The sequence below is a fragment of the Seriola dumerili genome, unplaced genomic scaffold (genome assembly GCF_002260705.1).
Source record: "Seriola dumerili isolate Sdu_G_001 unplaced genomic scaffold, Sdu_1.0 BDQW01000733.1, whole genome shotgun sequence".
Taxonomy (NCBI): Eukaryota; Metazoa; Chordata; class Actinopteri; order Carangiformes; family Carangidae; genus Seriola; species Seriola dumerili.
In genome coordinates, this window is record NW_019174988.1 from 297,000 (window position 1) to 319,839 (window position 22,840).

The 22,840-nt window shown below is 39.6% G+C and overlaps 1 protein-coding gene across 1 annotated transcript in view; it reads left to right on the top strand.

Moving 5' to 3' along the window:
* Nucleotides 1-22,840, top strand: part of adamts3 (ADAM metallopeptidase with thrombospondin type 1 motif 3) — a 136,763-nt gene that overhangs the window by 87,820 nt on the left and 26,103 nt on the right. The window contains exons 9-15 of the mRNA XM_022765727.1: nt 1,978-2,121; nt 4,253-4,385; nt 13,105-13,218; nt 14,450-14,595; nt 15,258-15,433; nt 16,388-16,521; nt 17,752-17,875. Coding sequence (XP_022621448.1) covers nt 1,978-2,121; nt 4,253-4,385; nt 13,105-13,218; nt 14,450-14,595; nt 15,258-15,433; nt 16,388-16,521; nt 17,752-17,875 — 971 coding nt within the window. The remainder of the gene's footprint in view (nt 1-1,977; nt 2,122-4,252; nt 4,386-13,104; nt 13,219-14,449; nt 14,596-15,257; nt 15,434-16,387; nt 16,522-17,751; nt 17,876-22,840) is intronic.

Here is a 22,840-nt window from a genome sequence, read left to right on the forward strand (position 1 = left end):
TTCTCACAACCACAAGGAAATTTAATGCTGTGTTTGCAGGTTTTTAAAATGACATTAGTGCGATGAGTATGACAGCCGAGTGTGTGATGGGAAGGACGGCCATGATGACAAATGATGCATACTGATTGGTAAAGCCCAGAGGAGCGACATGAAACCAAAACACACTAAACAAAGAGACGCAAACACCATCTGTCCGGTTCATAAACCAATTATTTGAAGCTATTTGAGGCTGTATATTGCAAGTTGTCTGATATTAATAACAATTAAATGAATGACCTTGTAAGTCCCCCCTCACAGGCAACATGACAGCAGCAGAGTTTCTTCAGAATCTGGTCCTCGAAGATAAATCTACATCAATCACTTTTCAATCAATTTTCACTCATTAAAAAGTCTATTTGGCAAGTATTTATCTGGCTTCAGTCACATGACCAAATAATTTCATAATAAATATTAATCATGCTACATAACATTATTTGGAAGTATGGACGTTTATTCTTAACATTGGAAATAATAGTTTTACAAAAAAAAATCCCAACTCAAAGTCATTTTGAATATGTTCTTTGATCCTAGTTTTCTGTTCCTTAAGTAAAGTACATCGGGTTGTCTTCATAACGTCCTGATAATGCTACGTGTCCCCTGGTTTGACTCTGACAAAGAGAGTTTTGTTGCAGGTGATCCTCCGTCTCTTTCTCCTCTCATTTCCAGACATCCGTCGACTGTCCGCTCTCAACTAAAGGAACAAAATGTCCTTAAAAAGATGGATGGCATTTGAGTCAAACTTGAGGCAAAATCTTGAGAATATTTTTCCATCGTCGGCTGTTTCAATTGTTACTGCCGTTACTTCTGTCAGATTTCCTTTCTTGGTGTGAGTAGGTGCTTTCAGTGGACAGGAAGTGAAGAGGATCACGCTCTGGCCACCACATATTGCTCAGTGCTGAAGGCTTATACTACTTCATCTGCCTTCATTTAAATGTTTAAATTAAGTTTTGCAAAAGTATTTCGCAAATGTTATTTTTTCTTATTCATGAGTTTTTGATTCAGCATCATGTCCCCTGGCTGAACAGAAAACTAATCATTTCTATTTTGCAAGTCTGTATCAGGGCACGTTATTCAATATATGCACAGCCCTTTCAGGGGAGTCACTGTTACTTTCTATGCTCTGTTCTTGTAGTCATTTACACAGGTCCAATAAAAGGTCCAGTAAAGTTATGGGAAATCAACTGTGGGAAATACGCAGTCAGTTCAATACTTGACTTGGAAGTTACAAACAAATCAAGACTTTAAAAAGTCTGTTTTTCTTTTCTTCATGATAATGGTAGTGTCTCATCTAGTTCAATGTGACATTTACATTCTTCTTTTTAAATGGATGAAGGTAATACAGTAAGTGTTTATAAAACCTTCCTCGATTCTTGAAGGAAGCAGATTTTTTCCTTTTGTGCCAAACCTTGAGACAATAGTGTGACAAGCCAACAACAACAAAGATGTTGAGAAATGTCTTTTCAAACGAAATACAGCGAGATTTTTATACTGAAGTAAAAGTTATTTGTTTACTAATAAATCAGGACAGGTTAACCATCACACTTCCAAAGTCTTTCTCTTCAATAAACTGAAAATGATTTCTCGTCATATGTCCCCAAAGAAAGACTAAAGGAATCATATATTTTCACTGTCATGAAATATTTTGAAATATCAAGAAAGATGGAAAGGAGAGTTGGAGTGTAAGATACTATTATTATAGAGGAGTTAAGCTGAATGTGAAACATCTTAGAAAATTTAAAAATTACTCCTTGGATACAATTTTTTATATAATTTGTTTGTTTTTTTTCCACTTCTGGCCACCACAAGATAATACAAGATTATATATTATGAATCATTGATGTAAAAGCATCTTATTTACTTAAAAGTCCTTGGGGATTTGGTGTACGTTGATATCTTGCAGCTATGTAAATATCTGCTTGTCTCTCCCTGTGGGAGCAGGTTAGGCATGGAGCACGACGGCCAAGGCAACCGCTGCGGGGATGAAACGACGATGGGCAGCGTGATGGCTCCTCTGGTGCAGGCGGCCTTCCATCGATACCACTGGTCCATGTGCAGCGGACAGGAGCTGAAGAGATACATCCAGTGAGTTCACGTTTGCAGCTCAGTGAGTGGGTGCAAAAAAACACCCAGTATTTTTGTAGAGGTGGCACTGCTTTAATATATCTTTATAGGTTTTAGTTAGTTCTTAGTATTTTGGTGTGTTACCATATTGTGAGTTGGCAGCAGGAATCAGGTGGTAGAATTGGAGCCTGAATGAATGAGGCCAAGAGTAGTAAGGATGTAATATGATTAGAGAGTCACATGCGTTTTCTAATTAAAATTACGGCTTTGATCAGAAAGCAATCAGAGCTCATACCTCCATACAAAGCCAACTAATTCACTAAAGAGGTCAATTCAACACCAGAAAATGTTCAATCTTATTCTGCACCTGCATTGAAATGTATGTAGTGATAGAAAATCCTGCTAACTTTCTGATAGGAAGCATCATTTTTGTAGAACTCTTAACTCCTTCCAGCAAATATCAGAGTTATTATAGAATAAATTGTACCAAACTACGAGTTATGACTATTTAAAGGTCCCATATTGTATAAAGGTAGATGTCCATGTCTTATTTGATTACAAAGCAGGTCTAGGTTCTATATTAATACTGTGAAAGTATCAAAACACTTAGTCCACAAAGAAATGCAAACAGCCTGTATTCAGAAACTGAGCCTTAAAACCAGCCGTCAGGACCTCTGTAACTTTGTGATGTCACATCAAAACATTCACGACTCTCAGCCACACCCCAAGCCCCGCCTACTTGGACCGACCATCCAGCCTGGCCGGATTTGGTTTCTCTGGGTGATTACCTGAAATCTGCTATGTTTTTATTTGATGCCAAGTTTCACTGAAATTTGTGAAGTATTCTTTTTTAGATATCTTGCCAACTAACAGACAAACAAATAAATTTTCTGAAATGAAAACATAAGCTCCTTGGGAGAGGTGTCATTAAATTTCATTAATTTAAATTTAAAATGAGATGTGCAGATAACATGAGTCTGGAAACCAACCTCACTGCGCCTGAAAGAAACATGACCTGTTTAAAAGGCAGAAGTAGATGAAGCTCATGCTGTTTCTCGTCAATTCACCCTTAATACGCTTCAGTATTTGAAATATCTTGGATGTAAAAAGCTTCATGTTATTTATAAACAGCACAGGCATGCATGGCTGATGTTGGGTTCACAGACATCAGGTTTTACACACAGCTGTAAAAGAATCAAACGTTCAGCAGAGCGTGAAACGCCAAACTATTGACAGTGCATAAAAGGAGATGACAGTGGCAACATGCAATCAATTGCCCATACAGTATGATGTTCTTTACAGCAGCTCCCGGCTATTATAAGTGGATGTGTTGCAGAGAAAAATCCATGTATCGTATGAAAAGTGTTAGTGCAGAATGATGATGTCGCTGGGGGGGGGGCTGCTGCGGTGAGATGTATGAGATGTTGTTAACAGGCACAGTATGCCTCGTCTGACCATGAGCGGTGTTCAGCTCTGCCCCTCGCCTTAAAAGAACAGCTCAGCTGGGTTTCACCGGTACTGAGCCACTTTTCACCCCCTTGCCACATGCTGCCAAATATGCCCCTAAATCTACAAGAAAACAAGGTGTTGCTGAATTTCTACAGCAATTAGTGAGACTATTCACAGGTATCAGAGTGGTGCACATTCACTTAGGTGAGCAATTAGGAGCCACCTAACAACAGTGAATTGTAGCATATTTTGCTGCTCACTTTGAGCTGAACTCAAAATGCTGAATCCAAATGTATTTAATCTGCTTTCTATTTTCAAAACATGGCTTTCTTTTGATTTGTTAGCTAATTAATGAGGTCATAAATTAAAGTGTGTGATTCAACTTCAAGGCTCAGGCAGGTTGAAAACACAGAATGGAGATAAAGTAATGGGAACTTATTAGTTAATAAAAACCTGTCAACAGGAGAAACTCAGAGCATCAGATGGATGAATATGGAAGTGTGCATTATTCCGAATTTATAAAGGCAGCAGGAAAACATGGAGGAGCTCTGGAGTTTTTATTAACAGCAGCAAATTAAAACAGGAGGCATCTTAATGAAATGTATTTAAAGAGGGATTAATGATAAGCCTGTTATAAATAAAGGCATGTTACTCTGCATTTGAGTTAAGTGACACTACTGTTCCTTTTTTTTTCATTTGACAGCACCTATGACTGTCTTCTGGACGACCCCTTCAAACATGACTGGCCACAACTTCCTGAACTTCCCGGCATCAACTACTCGATGGACGAGCAGTGTCGATTTGACTTTGGAGTGGGCTACAAGATCTGCACTTCAGTGAGTACAGCTTCCGTTTAGTGGGCACCTGCAGAGTGTGCACCCTGTACCAAAAAAATATGTTTGTCAGTGAAGCTCAATCGTGAAAAAATGGGAAAAGAGAGAATCCATAGAAACTTTCCTCACTCTCAAAGAGCTGAGAAAAATAAAATGTCATCAAACTGAAACTTTTTCAGGCTTTAGAAATGAAATGGTTCTTAAGGTGAGCAGACAGAAAAGTTCTGAAGAGCTGTTTGCAGAGAGACGTATAGAAGAGGACGATGGCACCTTTCCAAGAAAATTTTAGACATCAGCAGATTGAGCACTACAAACACATATCTGCTCTCTTCATCGCAGTCACATGCTCTGTCTGTCACACATTCTGTCACTGTATTCTCTCATCAGTTCCGTTTTTCTTCTTCTTTCACTGCTCACATCACCTACACTATGATTTATGTCTAATTTTATAAAAGGGAGATTATGCCAATCAGAGCAGTGATCTAACAGACATAAAAGGTCACTCTTTCACAATGCAAAATACTGGAAAAGTGGAATTTTATCATTTCCTACTTTGAATTTTGCAGACAATGTGTGTGTATAAGGAATGAGCAGAGGCTGTGGACTAAAATGATAACTAAGATCTTCAATTTGAACCAAGGTTGAAATTTCTGGGGAAGTGTTTTGAATTTCATTGGACCTCAACAGACAGCAGACACTTGTCCAGCCTCAGTAGGGCTGAAAGCTGCTCCATTTGATTTCAGTATATAAACAAATCAGAGAGTCAGACAGCAGCCACCTGAGGCTTCATTCTTTCTTATTGTGTTTTGTTGCAGTTAGCACTTTGCAATTTACTCTCAAGGTTACTTTTTGGTTTGCATTTTTTGTATTTATTTAAAATGACAACCTTGCCAGGACCAGCCATTGCATAAAAAAAAAATTATTCACTTTTTCTTCAGCACCTGAGGATTTTATAAAACTCCAGCAGGTGCTGTGTCCAGAGCCATTACCAGTGGTGGAAGAAGTATTAAGATCCTTCACTCAAGGCTGCTATAATAATACTGGTCACAATATGTAATCAACTCTGGTCAGTGAGGGGTGATTACATATTGTGTCATCAGCAAATATACTGAGCCCAGTCCCGGCAGACACACGCAGCACGCTCTGTACACCCTGAATGACTGGCACACAGAGAGAGATGGTAAAAATACGATTTTATCCATTTGAAATAGAAAATCAATATGTGGCCTCTACAAATGAATCAATGTACGGGAAGGACTGGTAAAAATGCTCCATAACAAATAAAGGCCTGCATTTAAAACTTTACACTACACCTAATTTACACTTATTTACATGCTGTCAGTCTGAAAAATAACCTTTCGCTACAACCGTTAGACAAATGTAGTGGACTGAAAATTAGAATTTTAGTGGAATAGAAGTATACAAAAAGCATACGATTCAAATACTACAGCAAAGTCAGAAAGTACTCCAACCTAAACGAACACACAAGTCATCTGTCCTGACCCTCTCATACAACCCATCGGAGCATTTCCTGAATTTGCGCCTCCACAGCAGTAGGAGATACGCCACAGATATGTTATGACATTGCTGCTGTGAAGGTTTGGGTAGGTTTAGTAAAAGATCATGTTTGGGTTCAAATAAGTGCGTTCGTTAAGGTCTGAGTACCTATGTTGTTATGGTTACAATAATAACAGGTGGTTAAGGTTGTGAAATGATCATGATTGTGGTTCAAAGAAACAACATTCACTGTTTTTTGAACTGGGAAACTAACAACTGTCTGCGGTGTCAAAGTCCTAAGTTTGGTCAAGCCAGCCACCGTGACCTCCACTCTACCTGACTTCCACCTTTGCTCTCATCATTATTACTACGGCCACTAGAGGTCACTGTCACTTGAACATACACGTTGTTTCGGGGCATTTACTGAAACGACTGCTGGATATAACTTAACATTAAAACATATCTATGAGTCATGACATGACATGACATTTACCCTGTAAAGACTCACCGATTGGATCATCTAACATCAGGAACGGTAAAATTCATCACCATTGAACATGATCAATTCACTTCCAGCACTCTCAAGGTCAGCAGATTACAACTGTTTACCCCAAAGGCTTCCCTTGTGTTCAAAACTCCAGCCTGAGATAATGACCAAGTAGAAGTCTGAATTGACTTCTATTGGAAAATTGATCTGGCTCATCCAATCCAAAGCATTGTTCAAATTAACAATTGATGTGTGAATCAATCAGGCACTGTAGTGTTCAGAACAGAACTGTTGTTGAACAGTTTGCTAACATGTTCAGTATTGACTTTTTTTGCAAGTTGCCAAATATGTAAATTAACAAAATATCCTTGTTATGTTAATAGAAAAACTAAAATAGAAATTTAGTTGCAATTATGTTTCCTTCAAAGTGTATATTTGAATTGTGTTGAATTGAATACATCGCACTGTAAATTAGATAACTGTACTGTATTTTCTGACAGTTTATAGACCTATAGCAATTAATCAAAAGATGAATAAGCAGGTTAATTCTAATGAAAATAATCATTAGTTGCAGCCTTAATTGATTCATCTGAATGATTAGGCAACATCAGAAGGAAGGGCTTAATGATATGATGTAACATTTGTATCAAGATCAGTCACATTAACAATACATGTAACAGCAAGTATTGTAAATCGATGCACTTCTTATGTTAGCACGCTTCTGATATACTCTTCCTGTTCTTCAGTCAGGACACTGATGTCCCATTCATTTCAACAATAAGGCCCATTTCAGTTTGCCATAGTGTCTCTGATCAAGTGACGTTCAGACACTAATCAATCAATCGATAGGCTTTACTTGTCGATTGGAAACTGAAGTCATATGTGATATGATACCATACCTAAACCCCACAAATCCCCTGGGAACCAACACAAACATACATTTAATGAAACATTCACATACAACTAAACATGAACTCAGGTTGATCCATAATGATCCATAATGTCTGTAATTTGATCAATTCAGTTTATTCTCCAACATCTTTCTGCCTTTTTACCTCTTTCTGCTGCTTCCTCTGAGTCAGACCAACACCAGAAACATCCTAATAGCAGCAATCTCTTACTATTGAGGTTACCCTGAAGAGATTGCTGGCAATCACACAGCTCATTTTGAATTCTGACTGTGGGCAAATTAAACGAAATTAAAGGTGGTACTGAACTGATCTGAAAATCAAAGTATTCAGTCCTCAGTGTTAAACATGAACCTGACAGGGGTGCCTTCTAGGATTTTATGGAGCACAAATTCTTTCAGCTTCACTCAACTTCTCTCAACTTCTCTCAGCTTCTCTCAGCTTCTCTCAGCTTCACTCAGCTTCTCTCAGCTTCTCTCAGCTTCACTCAGCTTTTGTGCTGTAAAAGTCTCAGTCTGCTGAGACTGAATCTTAAAAACATGATAGATTTATGTGAACACTTAACTGTAAAAACACTCATACACTGATCAACTGCAGCATTAAAACCACTGAGCGGCAAAGGGATTAACATTGATTATCTCATTACAATGGCACCTGTCAATCAATGGGATATATCAAGTGAAGTGTTCTGCGCCACTTTGACATGGGCCAATTATGATGGCTTGACGACTGGGTCGGAGCATCTCCAAAATGGTCTTGTGGGCTGTTCCCATTATCCAGTGATTAGTAGCTACCTGCCTACCCAGTGGTCCAAGGATGGACAACCGGTGAAGTGATGACAGGGTCATGGGCACCAAAGGACACAAATGGAGAGTGAAGGCTGGCCAATCCTACAGAAGAGCTACTGTAGCACAAACTGCTGAAAACCTGAATGCTGGCTATGACAGAAAGCTGTCAGAACACACGTCATCACAGATTGTTGTGTAGCCTCAGACCAGTCAGACCATCACCAAAAGCACCTACAATGGGCACGTGAGCGTCAGAACAATGGAGCGCTAGAAGAAGGTTGCTTAGTCTGATGAATCATGTTTTCTTCTACATCATGGGGACCACCGGGTGCATGTGCCTGGGGAAGAGATGGCAGCAGGATGCACTATGGGAGGATAAGAAGAAAAGCCAACAGAGGCAGCGTGCTGCTCTGGGCGACGTTTTGCTGGGAAACCTTGGGTCCTGACATTCATGTGGTTGTTGCTTTGATACGCACCACCTACCTAAACATTGTTGCAGACCAACACTCTTTCATGGCAACAGTGTTCCCTAATGGCAGTGGCTTCTTTCAGCCCGATAATGCACACTGCCACACTGCAAAAAATGTTCAGGAATGGTTTTGAGAATCATGAAGTTCAATGTGTTGACTTGGCCTCCAAATTCTGTGGGATCTGCTGAAAAACAAATCGGATCCATGGAGGAAACTTCCAGGACTTAAAGGATCTTCTGTTAACGTCTTGGTGCCTGGTACCTCAGGACACCTTCAGAGGTCTTGTGGAGTCCATACCTCGACAGGTCAGAGGACCTACACAATGTTAGGCAGATGGTTTTAATGTTGTGACTGATTGGTGAAAATGCCTGTGTAAAAACACACATGCACACATACACTGCAGCACTAGGCTCATTATCACCAACATAAAACTGTCTGCTCGCCTCATCACTGCATAAACTGAGGAACCTTGAGAGAGAGAAAAAGAAAAAGTAGGTTTCAGGATATACATTTGTCTGTCAAACATTGACAGCACCTGGTAGAATCAAAGAAGAATTGATATTAAGATTGCAGTGTGTAGGTACTGTATATGTTTTGTGCTTTTGTCAAGGTTAATACCTTATAAATTACAGTTTCAGACCTCAAGCACGTTAGACAAAAAGACTTCCATGCTCAGTATTTTCTATACACATGTGTCAGGTTGGAGCTGAATATTTTGTTAAAAGGGGAATTCCTACACATTGAATCAGTCCCTGCAGACTTTCATCAGAATATATTCTGGTGATACATGTAATGAAACCAAGAGCAGCGTGGAAAGATTGAGGCATTCAGCCTTTTCAGTCTTCTGGTTCTCTGAATATGAGGAATATTTGCCAACTGCTGTAATAATCTTGTTTCAATTCACCTCTGTGACACGAGACTAAATGACATGTTATGCCAGGTATTTATTTTCAGTGTGGAGGCTGTGACGATGGATCGACTGTATATTTGAAAGTTAAATATATTTTCTTTGATTTCACATGATTGACTCAGACTGGCACACCGAAACCCAACTATAATGATTTGTAGAACAGTACATGAAACAGTAACATCTGCACATTAATTATATTTATATAATTTTGTAATATTGTCATGTCATTTTTATTTACACTATTCAATTAGAGATTCAGTGATGATTTTATTATCGTAGTTTGTGAGGAAAAGCCGTATCAGAAACACCTTTTCATATTAAAGTCCACAGCTACGACAACAAGTAGCTACATTCTCAAAAATGACCATATAAGTCTATAACTACAGGTTGATACAGATAGAGAGAGATTCGAATTCAGACTGGACAGTACAGCAGAAAATACAGACAAATTTGAATTTCAGTGGCGTTTTCTTTCACCAAATGTTTTTGTAATTAAAATCCTGTAGCTCTGAGCTGAGCACACAGACTTTGATTACTTTTATTAGTGTCTTAGACTTTTTGTTGAAACTAGAGCAGAAGACAATTTTTAAAAAACAACAGTATCCTCCTAAACAAACTCAGTCTAGCTTCATGTTGTCTTTTGCCTACTGCTTATGCTTCAAAACTTTTCCTGGTGTTTCGACTGGACTTACTGGGAGCTGTTCTGGGAGCTGTGGTTCTGAACCCACTCTGCTGCTCTGCTCCTCCTGTCTGTCGTGTGCACAGTTACTCCTGCACATTTATTTGAAGCATTTATTTTTTTCTGGATTTTAACTTCTTTTGTCTGAGCTTTTCAGCCAGACCTTTATGTTTTGTTATTCATGTAAAGTGAGTCAGCAACAGCGTGCTGCCGCCTCAGTGTTTCAACAATGATAAGGATACAAACACACAAAGCGTGTGGGCGGAGGTGTTGGATCAAACAGAACATCATTTCCTGAAGAGGGAGACAGACATGAGGGAGATGATGGCCACACAGAACCAGAGTGGGCTGCTCGGCCTCCTCCAATGGGTCTCTCACCACAACACAAGACACATCTATCTCTCTTTCTCTCTCTCTCTCTCTCTCTCTGTCTCTCTGATGTTTTTTTTTTCCACTTTGTGGTGGCACCATCAAGAAAAGTCCCAGTTCTCTCGATGGCCACTCCAGCTCCTGCTAGCTGAAATGAAAGTATTGACCTGCAAACCGTGATTACTGGTCTGCTGTGGGTAAAATAGCATACAGAGACACTCCATCCCCACATGACCAAAATAATAGTACAATTAATTTTTGCTTTTACCATCGAGGGAGCTCCTGTTACATCAACAACAATTTTGGACAATTGAGGTCACCCTCTGTTTTTAGCTCGAATTAACCGACATGAATGAGGTGCTTGAGCAGGCAATTTCTGGGACCCCTCTGTTGGTAAACAAAGAAACCAAAAAGAAAACAGAGAGCCAGAGCTGCAATTGTAGTGATGGAGCCACTGTACAGCAACTGTGTATTGGAGCCCAGTGGATTCTGTCTGTGCCACAAGCTGAAAAGGTTTTTGTTTGTCTAGAAAAAGTCATTAAACCCAGTTAATTGTCTTGTGTGCCTCTACAAACACAGAGCCACTCGCCCAAGCAATTGGACGAGGAGACGTGGCTGCAGCAGACATGTTGAGAGATTGAACTCAATTAGAGTTTTATCTTGAAGTATTTTAGTTCTTTCAAGTCCCGATAAATGAGATGGACAAAGAAAGGAGTCCTAAATCAGTGACCCCAATCTAAAACACTTCTGCTCTATTGTTAGTATTCCTGGTGTATTCATCTAATACAGAATTTCCACCAGTCCAGTAATGAAAGGTTTGACTAGAAAGCACTTACGGTCTTCAGATACATCCAGCAAAATACACCTAATAATAGACAATGATGCTGATAGTCTGAGATTCAGGGTTTTCAGTGAGCAATCCAGTTCAGTAATATTACATTATCACGCTGCTAGAGTGCCTCATGCTTGATATGTGCATGTCCAGAAGCCTTTGGATTCTGTTCATATTGGACATTGAAAAGTTCACAGTTAAGGTCCAGCTCCAATGTTCAAGTTCTTTTTTATGTAATGAAGCAGAAAGCTGTATTTTATTTGCCTGATCCATACAATATCCTCACCATGGCTGCATCAACTTGCTCAGGAGCCTCCTGAGGCTGAAATTATTTCTCCATTCTCCGTTCATTGTGTAGATTATTCACGGAGTAATATGTGCTCTCAGGTTTAAGAAAGGTTTAATAAAGCAGCATTAACCATTTCCTGGTTGGTATTCCTGCCATAACGACAGTCTTTCTATCTGTCAACAAAATCAGGATGCAACAATGTGTTCAGGATTTACAAGAATTTGGCAGCCGTGAGAAAAGCGCAACAGAATGAAAAAAGACAGGGCTGACATGTAGGAAAGTGGCGTGTCATGACGACCAAGATGCAGGTGTGTCACTTCACATGATGCGGTGTTGGTCTGTGTTCCCCTCAAGGAGAGAAGTCAGATTCACATAATGAACACCAACAAAAAGGAAACATTGCATTTGGCTGAGATACAATGTTATAATCTTTTAGCACTCTTCAAAACTAAGCAGAGAAGTAGAGATTTACAATATTAGTGGCAGAAAGATCAGCTACAGTAATAAAATCGGTTTAGGAAATTCAGTCTTTGCTGCAGCAGTGGTGTGTTCAGCAGGACTATAATTACTCAAACAGAGTGGAAAATAAGCACAGCCATAAAATAAGGTAGGTGATTATTAAGTGGAAGGAGCCTGTAAACATTTTCAGCAACTTCAACACCAAGGACAAATTTAATAGTTGAAACTATAGAGAATATGGATTAAATAAAAGCCATTACATGATAATTGTTATGGAGTTATTTGATCTGAACTCATGGTTCTACCAAGGAGAAAAACAGCTGCATTGTGAATTAAGTGCAGATGTGAAAGAGTTTCATGAGAGAAAGAACAATGTCAGCCAGAGGAGAAAAGGATTGTCCAGATTGAGACCAGTTGAGAGAAACAGCTCTTAGACGTAATTATAGGTACTTGTGTTGTTCACAAAACGGCTTGGTGAAGGTGTGGCCGCTGGCAGCTGAAAGGCCAATTTTTGCCTTCTCTCAAATGCTCTAATCATCGAAACAAATGTCTGACCACCCGCCCTGGAGTCGATGTTCAAATAAGATGAAAACCTCTTCAATCAGCTCATAGTGCAGCTCATAAACATCGATTCGGTCTGTTGGCTGATACAGAGGAGTGTGACTGTGGATCATTAGCTCTTCATAGACTTTACAACATCTTGTTTGTTCGTTTGATTTGTATAAAACTGATTCAGAGCATCATAATCCACAATACTGAGCCGCTTTTGCATATTTGTATAGTGAATGACAACGTAAACATACAGAATAGACATTTTTGTGTCACAGCTGGAATTTTTCTTTGAAGTCAATGATGTAACACAGTGCCTTCGAATACAGGAGAAGAAAATCTGACAGACGCTGTTTTAAGACATCATTTTAGTTATACTGTGCATCTTAATAGGTGGAGGCATGCTATTTTCCACATGCTTTAATGTTCTTATACAGTAAGCTCACTTACCTTAACACGTGATTTTCTTCTTCCCTGTGTTTCAGTTTCGCACATTCGACCCGTGTAAACAGCTGTGGTGCAGTCACCCTGACAACCCGTACTTCTGCAAAACCAAGAAGGGGCCACCTCTCGATGGGACGGAGTGTGCTCCTGGAAAAGTAAGGGTGTCTATTACACATGATACTGCATGGCCAAAAAACAAAAAAAAATTGCTAGGAGTCTCTCAATCAAAACAATAACAAAAGACGTTGTTGGGTGACGCCATGAAATAGCGTGGGATCATGGGAGTTGTTGTCTTCACCTCCACTGCTATCGACTTCTCCCAGGTTTGGATTCCTTCGGTGTCAGTGGTTCAGGAGGTTTTTGATCAGTTTTTTTCTCTGATAACTTCACATCCAGACGTCTGATGACTACATCCGGTTAAAAATACATATTTGAAAATGTCCAAGGTGTAAAAAGTTAGATAACAGTTCATTTTTAGCTTCTGGCAGGCAACCACAACTCTAACACATGTGCATAGGGGACATAATGTTATTTAACAGGCAACCAAATGAAATGTACTGTTACCATGATTAAAATCACTGATTTCTCTAGATTTGAATTGATGGAAACATTTAGGATAATGTAAGTACACAACTCGATATGACATTGGTCTAGTCATTTTTAGACATTTTAATGTGGAACAGTTACATATTATAACTTTAATAAGACACATGAATGCAACAGGGTATGCACACCAGGTTTTAGTCTACACCATCTGTTATAATAAATGCTAAAATGTGATTATAAAATCCAGTGTGTCATGACAACTACATTATGTATGTCAGCATCAATATAACACCCACATGTGATAAATGATCGTGTCATTCTTAATCTGCTGCTATAAAACTCCCCTGTGAAGATGTTTTACAAGATTTGTGAACCTGGCTGCAGGAATTTTCTCCCATTCAGCCACAAGAGCATTAGTGAGGTCCAACACTGGTGTTGGGCGATCAGGCCTGGCTCACAGTCAGTGTTCAAATTCATCCCAGAGGTGTTGGAGGGGGCTGAGGTCAGGGCTCTGTGGGGGCCAGTCAAGTTTTCCACACCACACTGGGAAAAAACATTTCTGTGTGGACCTGGAAAAGGGCCTTCCCCAAACTGTTGACACAAAGTTGGAAGCACACTATTGTCTAAAATAACATTGTATTATGTAACAGTAAAAATTTCCCTTAACTGGAACTAAGGCACTTTGCCCAAACCAGAAGCACATACACACTCCTATCCACATACTTTTGGCCATGTAGCGTTTTTGCATTTTTTCCTTGTAATATCATGTGCTGGAGAGAGAGGAGACTTCTGTGTTTGGCTCATTTCTCTCTCCTCTTCCAACCCTGTCATCCTCTGCAGTGGTGCTACAAAGGTCACTGCATGTGGAAAAACCCTAATCAGGTCAAGCAAGACGGAACCTGGGGCTCCTGGAGCAAATATGGCTCCTGCTCTCGCTCCTGTGGAACCGGCGTTCGCTTCCGGACACGTCAGTGCAACAACCCAGCGTAAGTGACCAAAGCAGACATAAGATGATCTGATTCTAGGAGGCATCATGATATATTTATATTATATTTTATTTATTATTATATATTCATGATAGAAATAGCTACAAATAAGAGTATATTGTATAATTATTATTTTTTTTGTTTTTCAGTAATTTAGATGTCCTTGTGTAAAACTTTGAATGATTCATGCCTAATAATGAGACAGAGATTCAGTATGGGAACCAAAGAGACTGTATTAACAAAAAGAAAAGAAATTCACGGCCTCTTGAGTCACCAAAAGTTGTCGAATAACTTTATAGAGGAGAATTTTCCCAGCAGCAAATAGTCAGATTTAAATATTGTGAATTGGCCTTTCAAACCTGTTGTGGTCAAGCATTAATTATTACACATTAGAATAACAGCAAGGTCCAAATAAAAGATGTCAGCACCTCATGGAAAAAGGATATATAGTATTATTGCACTTGAATGCCTTGAAAATCCATATCTTCAAATGCTGAATTTTTAAAGCATTGTAAGACAACTGACAAGGCTCAGAGGAGACTGAATCATCTGTAATATGAGCTGCTGAGCTTTGTAGCATCACATTTTCAGCTGGATGTATTTTCCTGTTCTTGGTTTCAAAGGAACACTCACTGTCTGATCCTCTGATTTCCTTCCCTCAGGCCCTCCAACGGCGGCCAGGACTGTCCAGGAGTAAACTACGAGTATCAGCTGTGCAACACCGATGACTGCCCCAAGCACTTCGAAGATTTCCGAGCCCAGCAGTGCCAGCTCCGCAACTCCCACTTTGAGTTCCAAAATGCCAAACACCACTGGCTGCCCTACGAGCATCCCGACAGTAAGCCAGGAAACTGTTAACAGATTGTTTGTTCCGGCATGTGGCTGGTTGCTTTTTCTTTTTAAGCTGAAACAGAACCATGGAAACTGACCAGGGTAAGAATTGCACATATAGTAGAGGGATGTTCCCAACAGTTGCTCATGGCCTTCTCCTTCCCGCCCTCCCATCACTGTGCCAGTTTAAAACCATACAACCTCAAAATGTGTCCCTCCAGCAGAGGTGGCGGATCACGCCTGTGCAGATACAGAACCTGCATCCTACTTCAATCTGTTCTTTATCAGAAAGTGCTTTTATCTGGCTTCACTCTGTGGAACTGTTTGCCGCTCATTGCAGCTAACGTGGGCTGGGTGTTGAAAGGCAGCCGTGCAGAAAAAAAACAGTAAGAAACCCCACTGAGAAAGTGCACGGAGGCGAGAAGGTAAAGTGGGACCCCATTGTTCTGTAGAAGATGAAGAGGTTTTCTAAAGACTGTAGCACAATTTGACAATAAGCTGTATGGTGCAGCAGAAAGTCTGTGTGGTTTTATATATTTTCATGTACACTTTAGATCGGTGTGGGTGTACAAATGAATAATTTCAATAATTTCTTTTTACATTGTAATTCCAAAATGTCGTCAGTGGCACTCATTCACCGGTAGGCACAAATTGTGATTATGATATGTGGTGAGTTCAAGGCAAAGGGCAAATAGAGTGTAATTTATTATGATTTCCATTAACCATGTGATTTGGCCCTTTACATGAAAAACTGCTTTCAGCCCATTTACATACAGTGGGACATGGATGCAATTTAAAGCTTGTGGGTGATGACTATATGAATATGACCGGGATCACTCATAGAGACAAGCCAACACAGAATTATCACTCGACTCTGCAGTTCCTCTCAACAGCAAAGCTCACAGCGTTAGGGTACATTATTGTGCTGTTTTATAATGATATTAAACGATCTGTCTTGTAGCCAACAAGAGGTGCCACTTGTACTGCCAGTCAAGGGAAACCGGAGACGTGGCGTACATGAAGCAGCTGGTGCATGATGGGACAAGATGCTCCTACAAGGATGCCTACAGTATCTGCGTGCGTGGAGAATGTGTGGTAAGGATTTGTTTTAAAAGACACAGTTCTTGACATATTAAAAGCTGCATTAGGAAACCATGCACATCAGCAGCCACAGGCTTTTTGAATGTTAAAAGCTCTGAAGGACGTTAATGAATTACACAGTGTGATGTTGGTAAACTGCTCAATCAGCATTAGGCTCAGCTTTGAACACGCTGCAATTAGATGCAGAGAGCTCGCTCACTGCTGTTTTAGGAGCAGGACTCATAAAGCAGAGGCTTTATAAAAGGCTTTGATTAGTTGCTGCGAGTGAGAGGGCTGAGAAATTATAATGTCAGTATGTGGCACCTTAAGTAGGTAAATGTCGTCCCTGTTTTAGCCTTGTTTTCATCTCAGTTCAGCTGCAATTTCATGAAGCATTAAAGTGTTGTAAAGTTTGTGTCAAAGACGGCATCTACAAGAATTGACTATCATCAGGAGTAAAACAGTGTGACACTTAAAGGAAAATTATTTTGGTGTGTCTACCCAAATATAAAAACAACAACAAATACAAATAACATTTGTTAAAACAACAAATGAGGAAACTCGTCTTGGATCCGACAGGAAAGTGACACAGAGTAGGTGTTCATCATGGCACACTGCTTTATCAAGGTACACCTTTATTGTGGTGCCTAGATTATGAAAAACAAGACCAACTCTGCTGTTCTGTGGACACGTGAAAACAAGTTTTAGTGAACATAAGATACATATTGTGAGTGGAGTAGTTCATTTTTTTTAAATGGCAGAAAATGGCATGTACAGTAGATAGATTTGTTTCGAACGAATCCAACAAATGTTCCTCTTCCCCTCGTCGTTCAGGGGTTATGACCCAAAATGTAAAGAAAAATATAAAGTAGCTCACGAATGAACTTATTTATTGTTTTTTGTCAGACTTTCAACAAATTTCATAAAAATTCTTGAGATATCCACACTCAGACAGACTCAGACAAAACAAACAGACTGAACCACAAACATAACCTTGTTGGTGGAAGTCACAAATGTGTCTGAATTTCTGAGAGAGGACATGACTCCTCTGTCCAAATGGCAGTTTGAGTCCGAACCTCCACCTCCAGCCTCACCTGTTTTTGTCCAGTCAGCGCTGATAATCCGACAGCTAAGAGAGCCGCAGTGAGAAAATCTGACAGGTCGGCTTCTCATCAAATCACATTGTCAAGAAGAATGTCAGCTCAACTGTCTATTTGTTTTTTTGTCTTTTTTTTTGGTCTCCAGAAAGTTGGCTGCGACAGAGAAATTGGCTCTAACAAAGTTGAGGACAAATGTGGGGTTTGTGGTGGGGACAACTCCCACTGCCGCACCGTCAAAGGAACCTTCACCAGAACACCAAAGAAAGCTGGTAAGAATGCAATGAAACCAGCACAATGTCCGCAGACAGACAGTCTCTTAAAACAAAGTTGTAAAAAGGTCGTACATTTCCCAGAGTCTCCCTGAAGGGTAAGTGACTTCTTACTCACCCATTCCTCACTTTAACTTCAAGGGAGCTGGAACTATGTCCTCTGCATGTGACTTACACTCCACACAGAGTCTGAGCAATAGATGCAGTAAATATCTTGGGTAGATTTTTTTCGCATAAAATATAGGCTTGTGATGTGAAAAGTCGTAGTTTGAGGAAAGTAATTGTGAAGTGCAGCTTTTCTTCGCCTCCATAGCTTTAATGAGAGCGTGCAATCCTTAAAGCGCTGATTAAAAAAAGCAAAGTGGCTAGTTCTTAAAACAGATCTTGATTAGCTGAACAGATTCAACCTATGATTACCACGCCACTCTTTAGTATTCATTTTTGGCCTTTCACTGGCTCTTTTAACAATTTGTTAAGCCTTTTACAGGCTCTCATTGGATTTATTTTAACATCTGAAAGCCAACCCAACTCAAGTCTGATTTCTGAAAATGAGGATTAGCTGTGACTCATATTCATCAAAAACACACTCCTTCTTTTGTAGGGTACTAATTTTGATTTTGTTAGAAACTGCACTTAATGTAAAAAGGACAAGTGGCCTGTCATGGTATTATTTCCAGATTTTGCATCTGCAGATTTGTGCAGTGAGCCGCGCGCTGAAGTGCAGCTGGACTCACATAAGGAATCTAAGCACCTATGTTTTCCTGAAAGGAGAGATAGTGAGCTGGCTCTGCAGCTCATTCATACAGCTGAGAGCAAATGCAACAACAGTAACACCCATGAGCTCCTTCATCCTGACTGCTGCAAATTCCCTGAGTCAAAAATTGAGAAAGGATAAGGATTACATTAACATTAATTGTTCTGCCTTTGCAGGGTGCAGGAAGTGGCTGCTATAAACACCTGTGTATGAATATTACAACAGTTTGATAGACATTCTTTAGCAGCTCGGGTGTTGCAAAAGTAAAGCGAGATAAAGCTTTTTTCCCTGATAAGTGGCCACTTAAATGAAGGATGGAGTCTGCATATGATTTCTTGCTTCAGTACTCTGTTTTTCTTTGTAGGGGCTCTTAAACTGTAGCTGTCTCTTTCCACACTGCATATTAATTCTAAGCAGGTTTTGAGTTGAGCTTGAAGGTTACTTCTTGACCTTGGAAACATGAGTTTTCCAAAAAAGAAAACTGAACTCATATGCCACTGCCACTAGATTTCTCTCTCTTTCATTGTATCTTGTGTGGCTGGAAGTGTCTTCATTATAATATGGACCTTTGGCCACAAGATTGCTGGTTGTGTTTTCACAGTGGCAGTGACAAAAAAAAGAAAACTCAAGCAAGACTAAGAGTGTAGAGCCATCATGGCTCCACTGAGGTGGAGCTTTAACCTGAACGTTAACATCAGCACGCTGACATATTCACAGTGGAAATGCTAAAATAGTGATTTTTGGCAATGTTCGTAATCATAGTTTAGAGAGTTAGCATTACTAATATTTGCTAATTAGCAATAAACATAAAGTACAGCCAAGGCTGATGTCAGTGTAATTAGGTTTACAGATATTTGGTCATAAATGAAAGCACTGGGTAAATTGTCAACCACAAATTCACACAAGTCAGAGGATCACCAAACTTAATTGTATTCATCCTCTTTGGGCCATGATCATTTCTGTACTAAAGTTCATGGCAGTTCATTAAATGGTTGACACTAGCATGGCTAAAATGTCAGTTTGCTTAAAAAAAAACACTCAATTTCTAAATTTGATGGACACTATTGTCCCACAATGCACAAAAAATTAAGCTACTCACACCTGCAAAAAAATTACAATATATAAACAATAACAGCAACAAAATAAGTATTTAATCCTCTGAAGTTTTATTGGCAGTGACATTCCAAGGTCACAGACTGACTGATGAAGTGTGCAGAAAGAGGATATTATGACAGTTAGAATGAGGTGCGTACTACTGTATGTGCAGTTAGTAAACAGAATTGGGACAGAGCTTAAGAAATTATGTTGACTGTGTCTGTCTGAACACTTTATAGTATTTATATAGATCTTTTTCATGGGTTGTAGAACTGCCCCAGTGATTTGACTCTCTTTTTTTATACAATTATTGCTTGAGGTTACAAAGTTTTACAAACTTAGTCTAATTTCATACTTGTCAATGTGACTGTAATGGAAAAGGAGAGATGGGTGACAGCACATCTGTAGAAACTGTAGTGTAATGGTGCATTAGAGGCCATAAACAGTATAGTATATTATAGTATTTATGAGTATTTTTCTAATGAAAAATATAAGCAGCCTTGTTGGGACGTTATACTGATTTGCATGAGATCATAGGGGAGTTTATGAACTTGCAGCCGCCTCCCACAGAGTTTATATCCACAGCTCGTAACTGAGTCTACAGGGGAGGCAGCAGAGCCACATGGAAGTGACAGCTGTCACAACAATCACACCAAACAGTCGGGTTCATTTGGATTAAGACCCTTACAAGCGGAGAATTAATTAAACCCAACTTTATTTCTTTCTCTATTTATTTATGTAATATACTTAGTTCCATTTTTTTAAAATCAAATTTGTAAGTTCACAATTTATGCGTACGCTTTATCCAAGCTTCTTTAATTCAAGCTGCTTCTCTCTTGTTATCTCCTCTCTGCAGCCACACAGGGCACACACACAAACATGCACACACACATGCACACACTCACACACACACTCACACTCACTAAATTAAAGCAAACAGTCCAATGGTGATTTGGGTGCTGCAGTGTTAATCTGAATGAGTGTGAGGAAGTGGTTAATGTCTTTTTTGAAAAATGAGCCTTCACGTTCACCAACCAGCATGAAAAACATAACTTAATGAATGACTTTGTATTTACTTTAAACGGTTTCATGATGTCTTCTGTGATGCCAGCCTCATCTGTCATGAATAATTCATCATCATGTTTTTATTTAAAGGAAAAGTGAAGATGTCATAAAATCAATAAAGAGCTTCTGAGAAAAATGGAAATGGGCTTTCTGAGAGCCTCGACATGATGGCTTCATCAAACCGTTACAGGATGTGCTGTAGTTTGTTGAAACTTTTTTTTTTTTTCCTAACATCTCACACTCATTTAACCACTCACCTTTTTTAACAGGGAAACAGTTAAGCAAGAGAGCCCAAAAAGAAACCCCTTTGTTGGAAAACACAATATGCAAGTATCCAGTGTCACTGACTCCCTCACAGACTCTTCTTCTTCTAGCGTTTTCTGTCCAGCTTGTAGTGCAGATGGATGCCTAACATTGTAGAGACCTAGAAACATGAGTGTCATAAGCTGCTGTTTTCTCTGTTCCTTGTTACTAATTAAGTGTCTATTTAGGTCTGACTCTGACTGTAGGAGCTGTCACGGGCTCGTTATACAATCAAGTCTCTGAAACTGTGTGAACAAAGTTATTTTTGGTAATTGTGGTAATTTAATGTCAATGTCTCTTGAGCAGTTGCTTCAGCAGCCTAACAAACTAACTTTAAAGGTCCCATATTTGACACTTTTCTGGTGTTTTATTTGAAGTTTTAATATCCATATATAAGATATATTTGTGATTTTAAGAACCAAAACAATCTCAATGAAGTTTTACAACTCCTCTCTCAGGCTTCTCTCTGGAGCTCTAGTAACAACAGGTCAGTGAGCCTATCAGAAGAGAGGAGGCTCTGAGCCTTTTCTTTTGATTGGCTGACTCTTTTCTGAGTGATTAAATGAAAATATAGCAGTTTTCAAGCAAGGCTGGATTGTGGGTCCAGGTGGGTGGTGCTTGTGGCATGGCTGAGGTTGATGAGTGTTTCTTTGTGACAGCACAAAGACAGAAGTCCTGACAGCTCGTATCAAGGCTCAGTTTCTGAATACAGGCTGTGTGCATTTCCCTGTGGACTGAGCGCTTTGATACTTTCACAGTATTAATATAGAAAATAGACCTGCTTTATAATAAAAAAAGACATGGAAATATCACTGTTTACAATATGGGACCTTTAAAGTCTTCGTGCAGATTTAAGTGTAAACGAACCTGCAGACTTTTTGGAGGCAATCTAGGATGTTGTTGGCCATCTAGCAGCTGATTGATTGAACCCAAATTGGCACGTTGATGCTCCATTCAGTTCATGCACCCACATTCAAGGGAGACACTTTTGAGACATCTAGCTTGTGGGCAGTATTTTCCATCAGTCTACAAAAACTCAAGTTATAATTTCTATCGAGCACTTGTTGGTTCTGAAATTGCCTGCCATCAGAGGATGTCGCCTCGGAAGTGAGAGGGCATTTTTTTTTTAAATTTCCAATAGTTAAGTTGCAATTTTTACCTTTAATGATACTGTAGAGCGAGCAGGGCCAGCTGCTCTGCCACCTGTTATGACCTTGTGCAACTCTGTGACGGCATGCCAGTTGAATTCATAATTACCTCAGTGGCAGAGCTTCATCTGCGTCAGGAGGTGCGTGTTGGACCGTCTTCCTGTCAAATCTAACCAAGTAATTACAACCGCCACAGCTCAGTCCTGGTGATTGGCAAGTGCCACACTGCCAGCAAAAAATAGTTTGCCTCCTCAGTATTAGTTCCTCAGGTCCCTGCTATGCTAATTAAATATGCCTCCACTGTAGGTGATGGTTATTTTTTTTTTTGCAGAGAAACAATGAGACGGTGAAATGGAGTGGAGGGAAAAACTGTGAGACTAACTAACTAATTCATTTCATTTTGAAGGGAAGACCCGAGGAGCCTTCTCTTTGCCCAAAGGAGCTCGAAATGTGTTTTTAAATGAAACGGAAGACTCTAGAAATGTACTTGGTGAGTCACAGTAGGTTTGTAAGTGGTGGACATCACTGACAGAAGGAGACTTTGCTGCCCTGTAGTCTGAAAACCCTGTTTCTTACGCCTTATTGAAACATGGCTGAGGG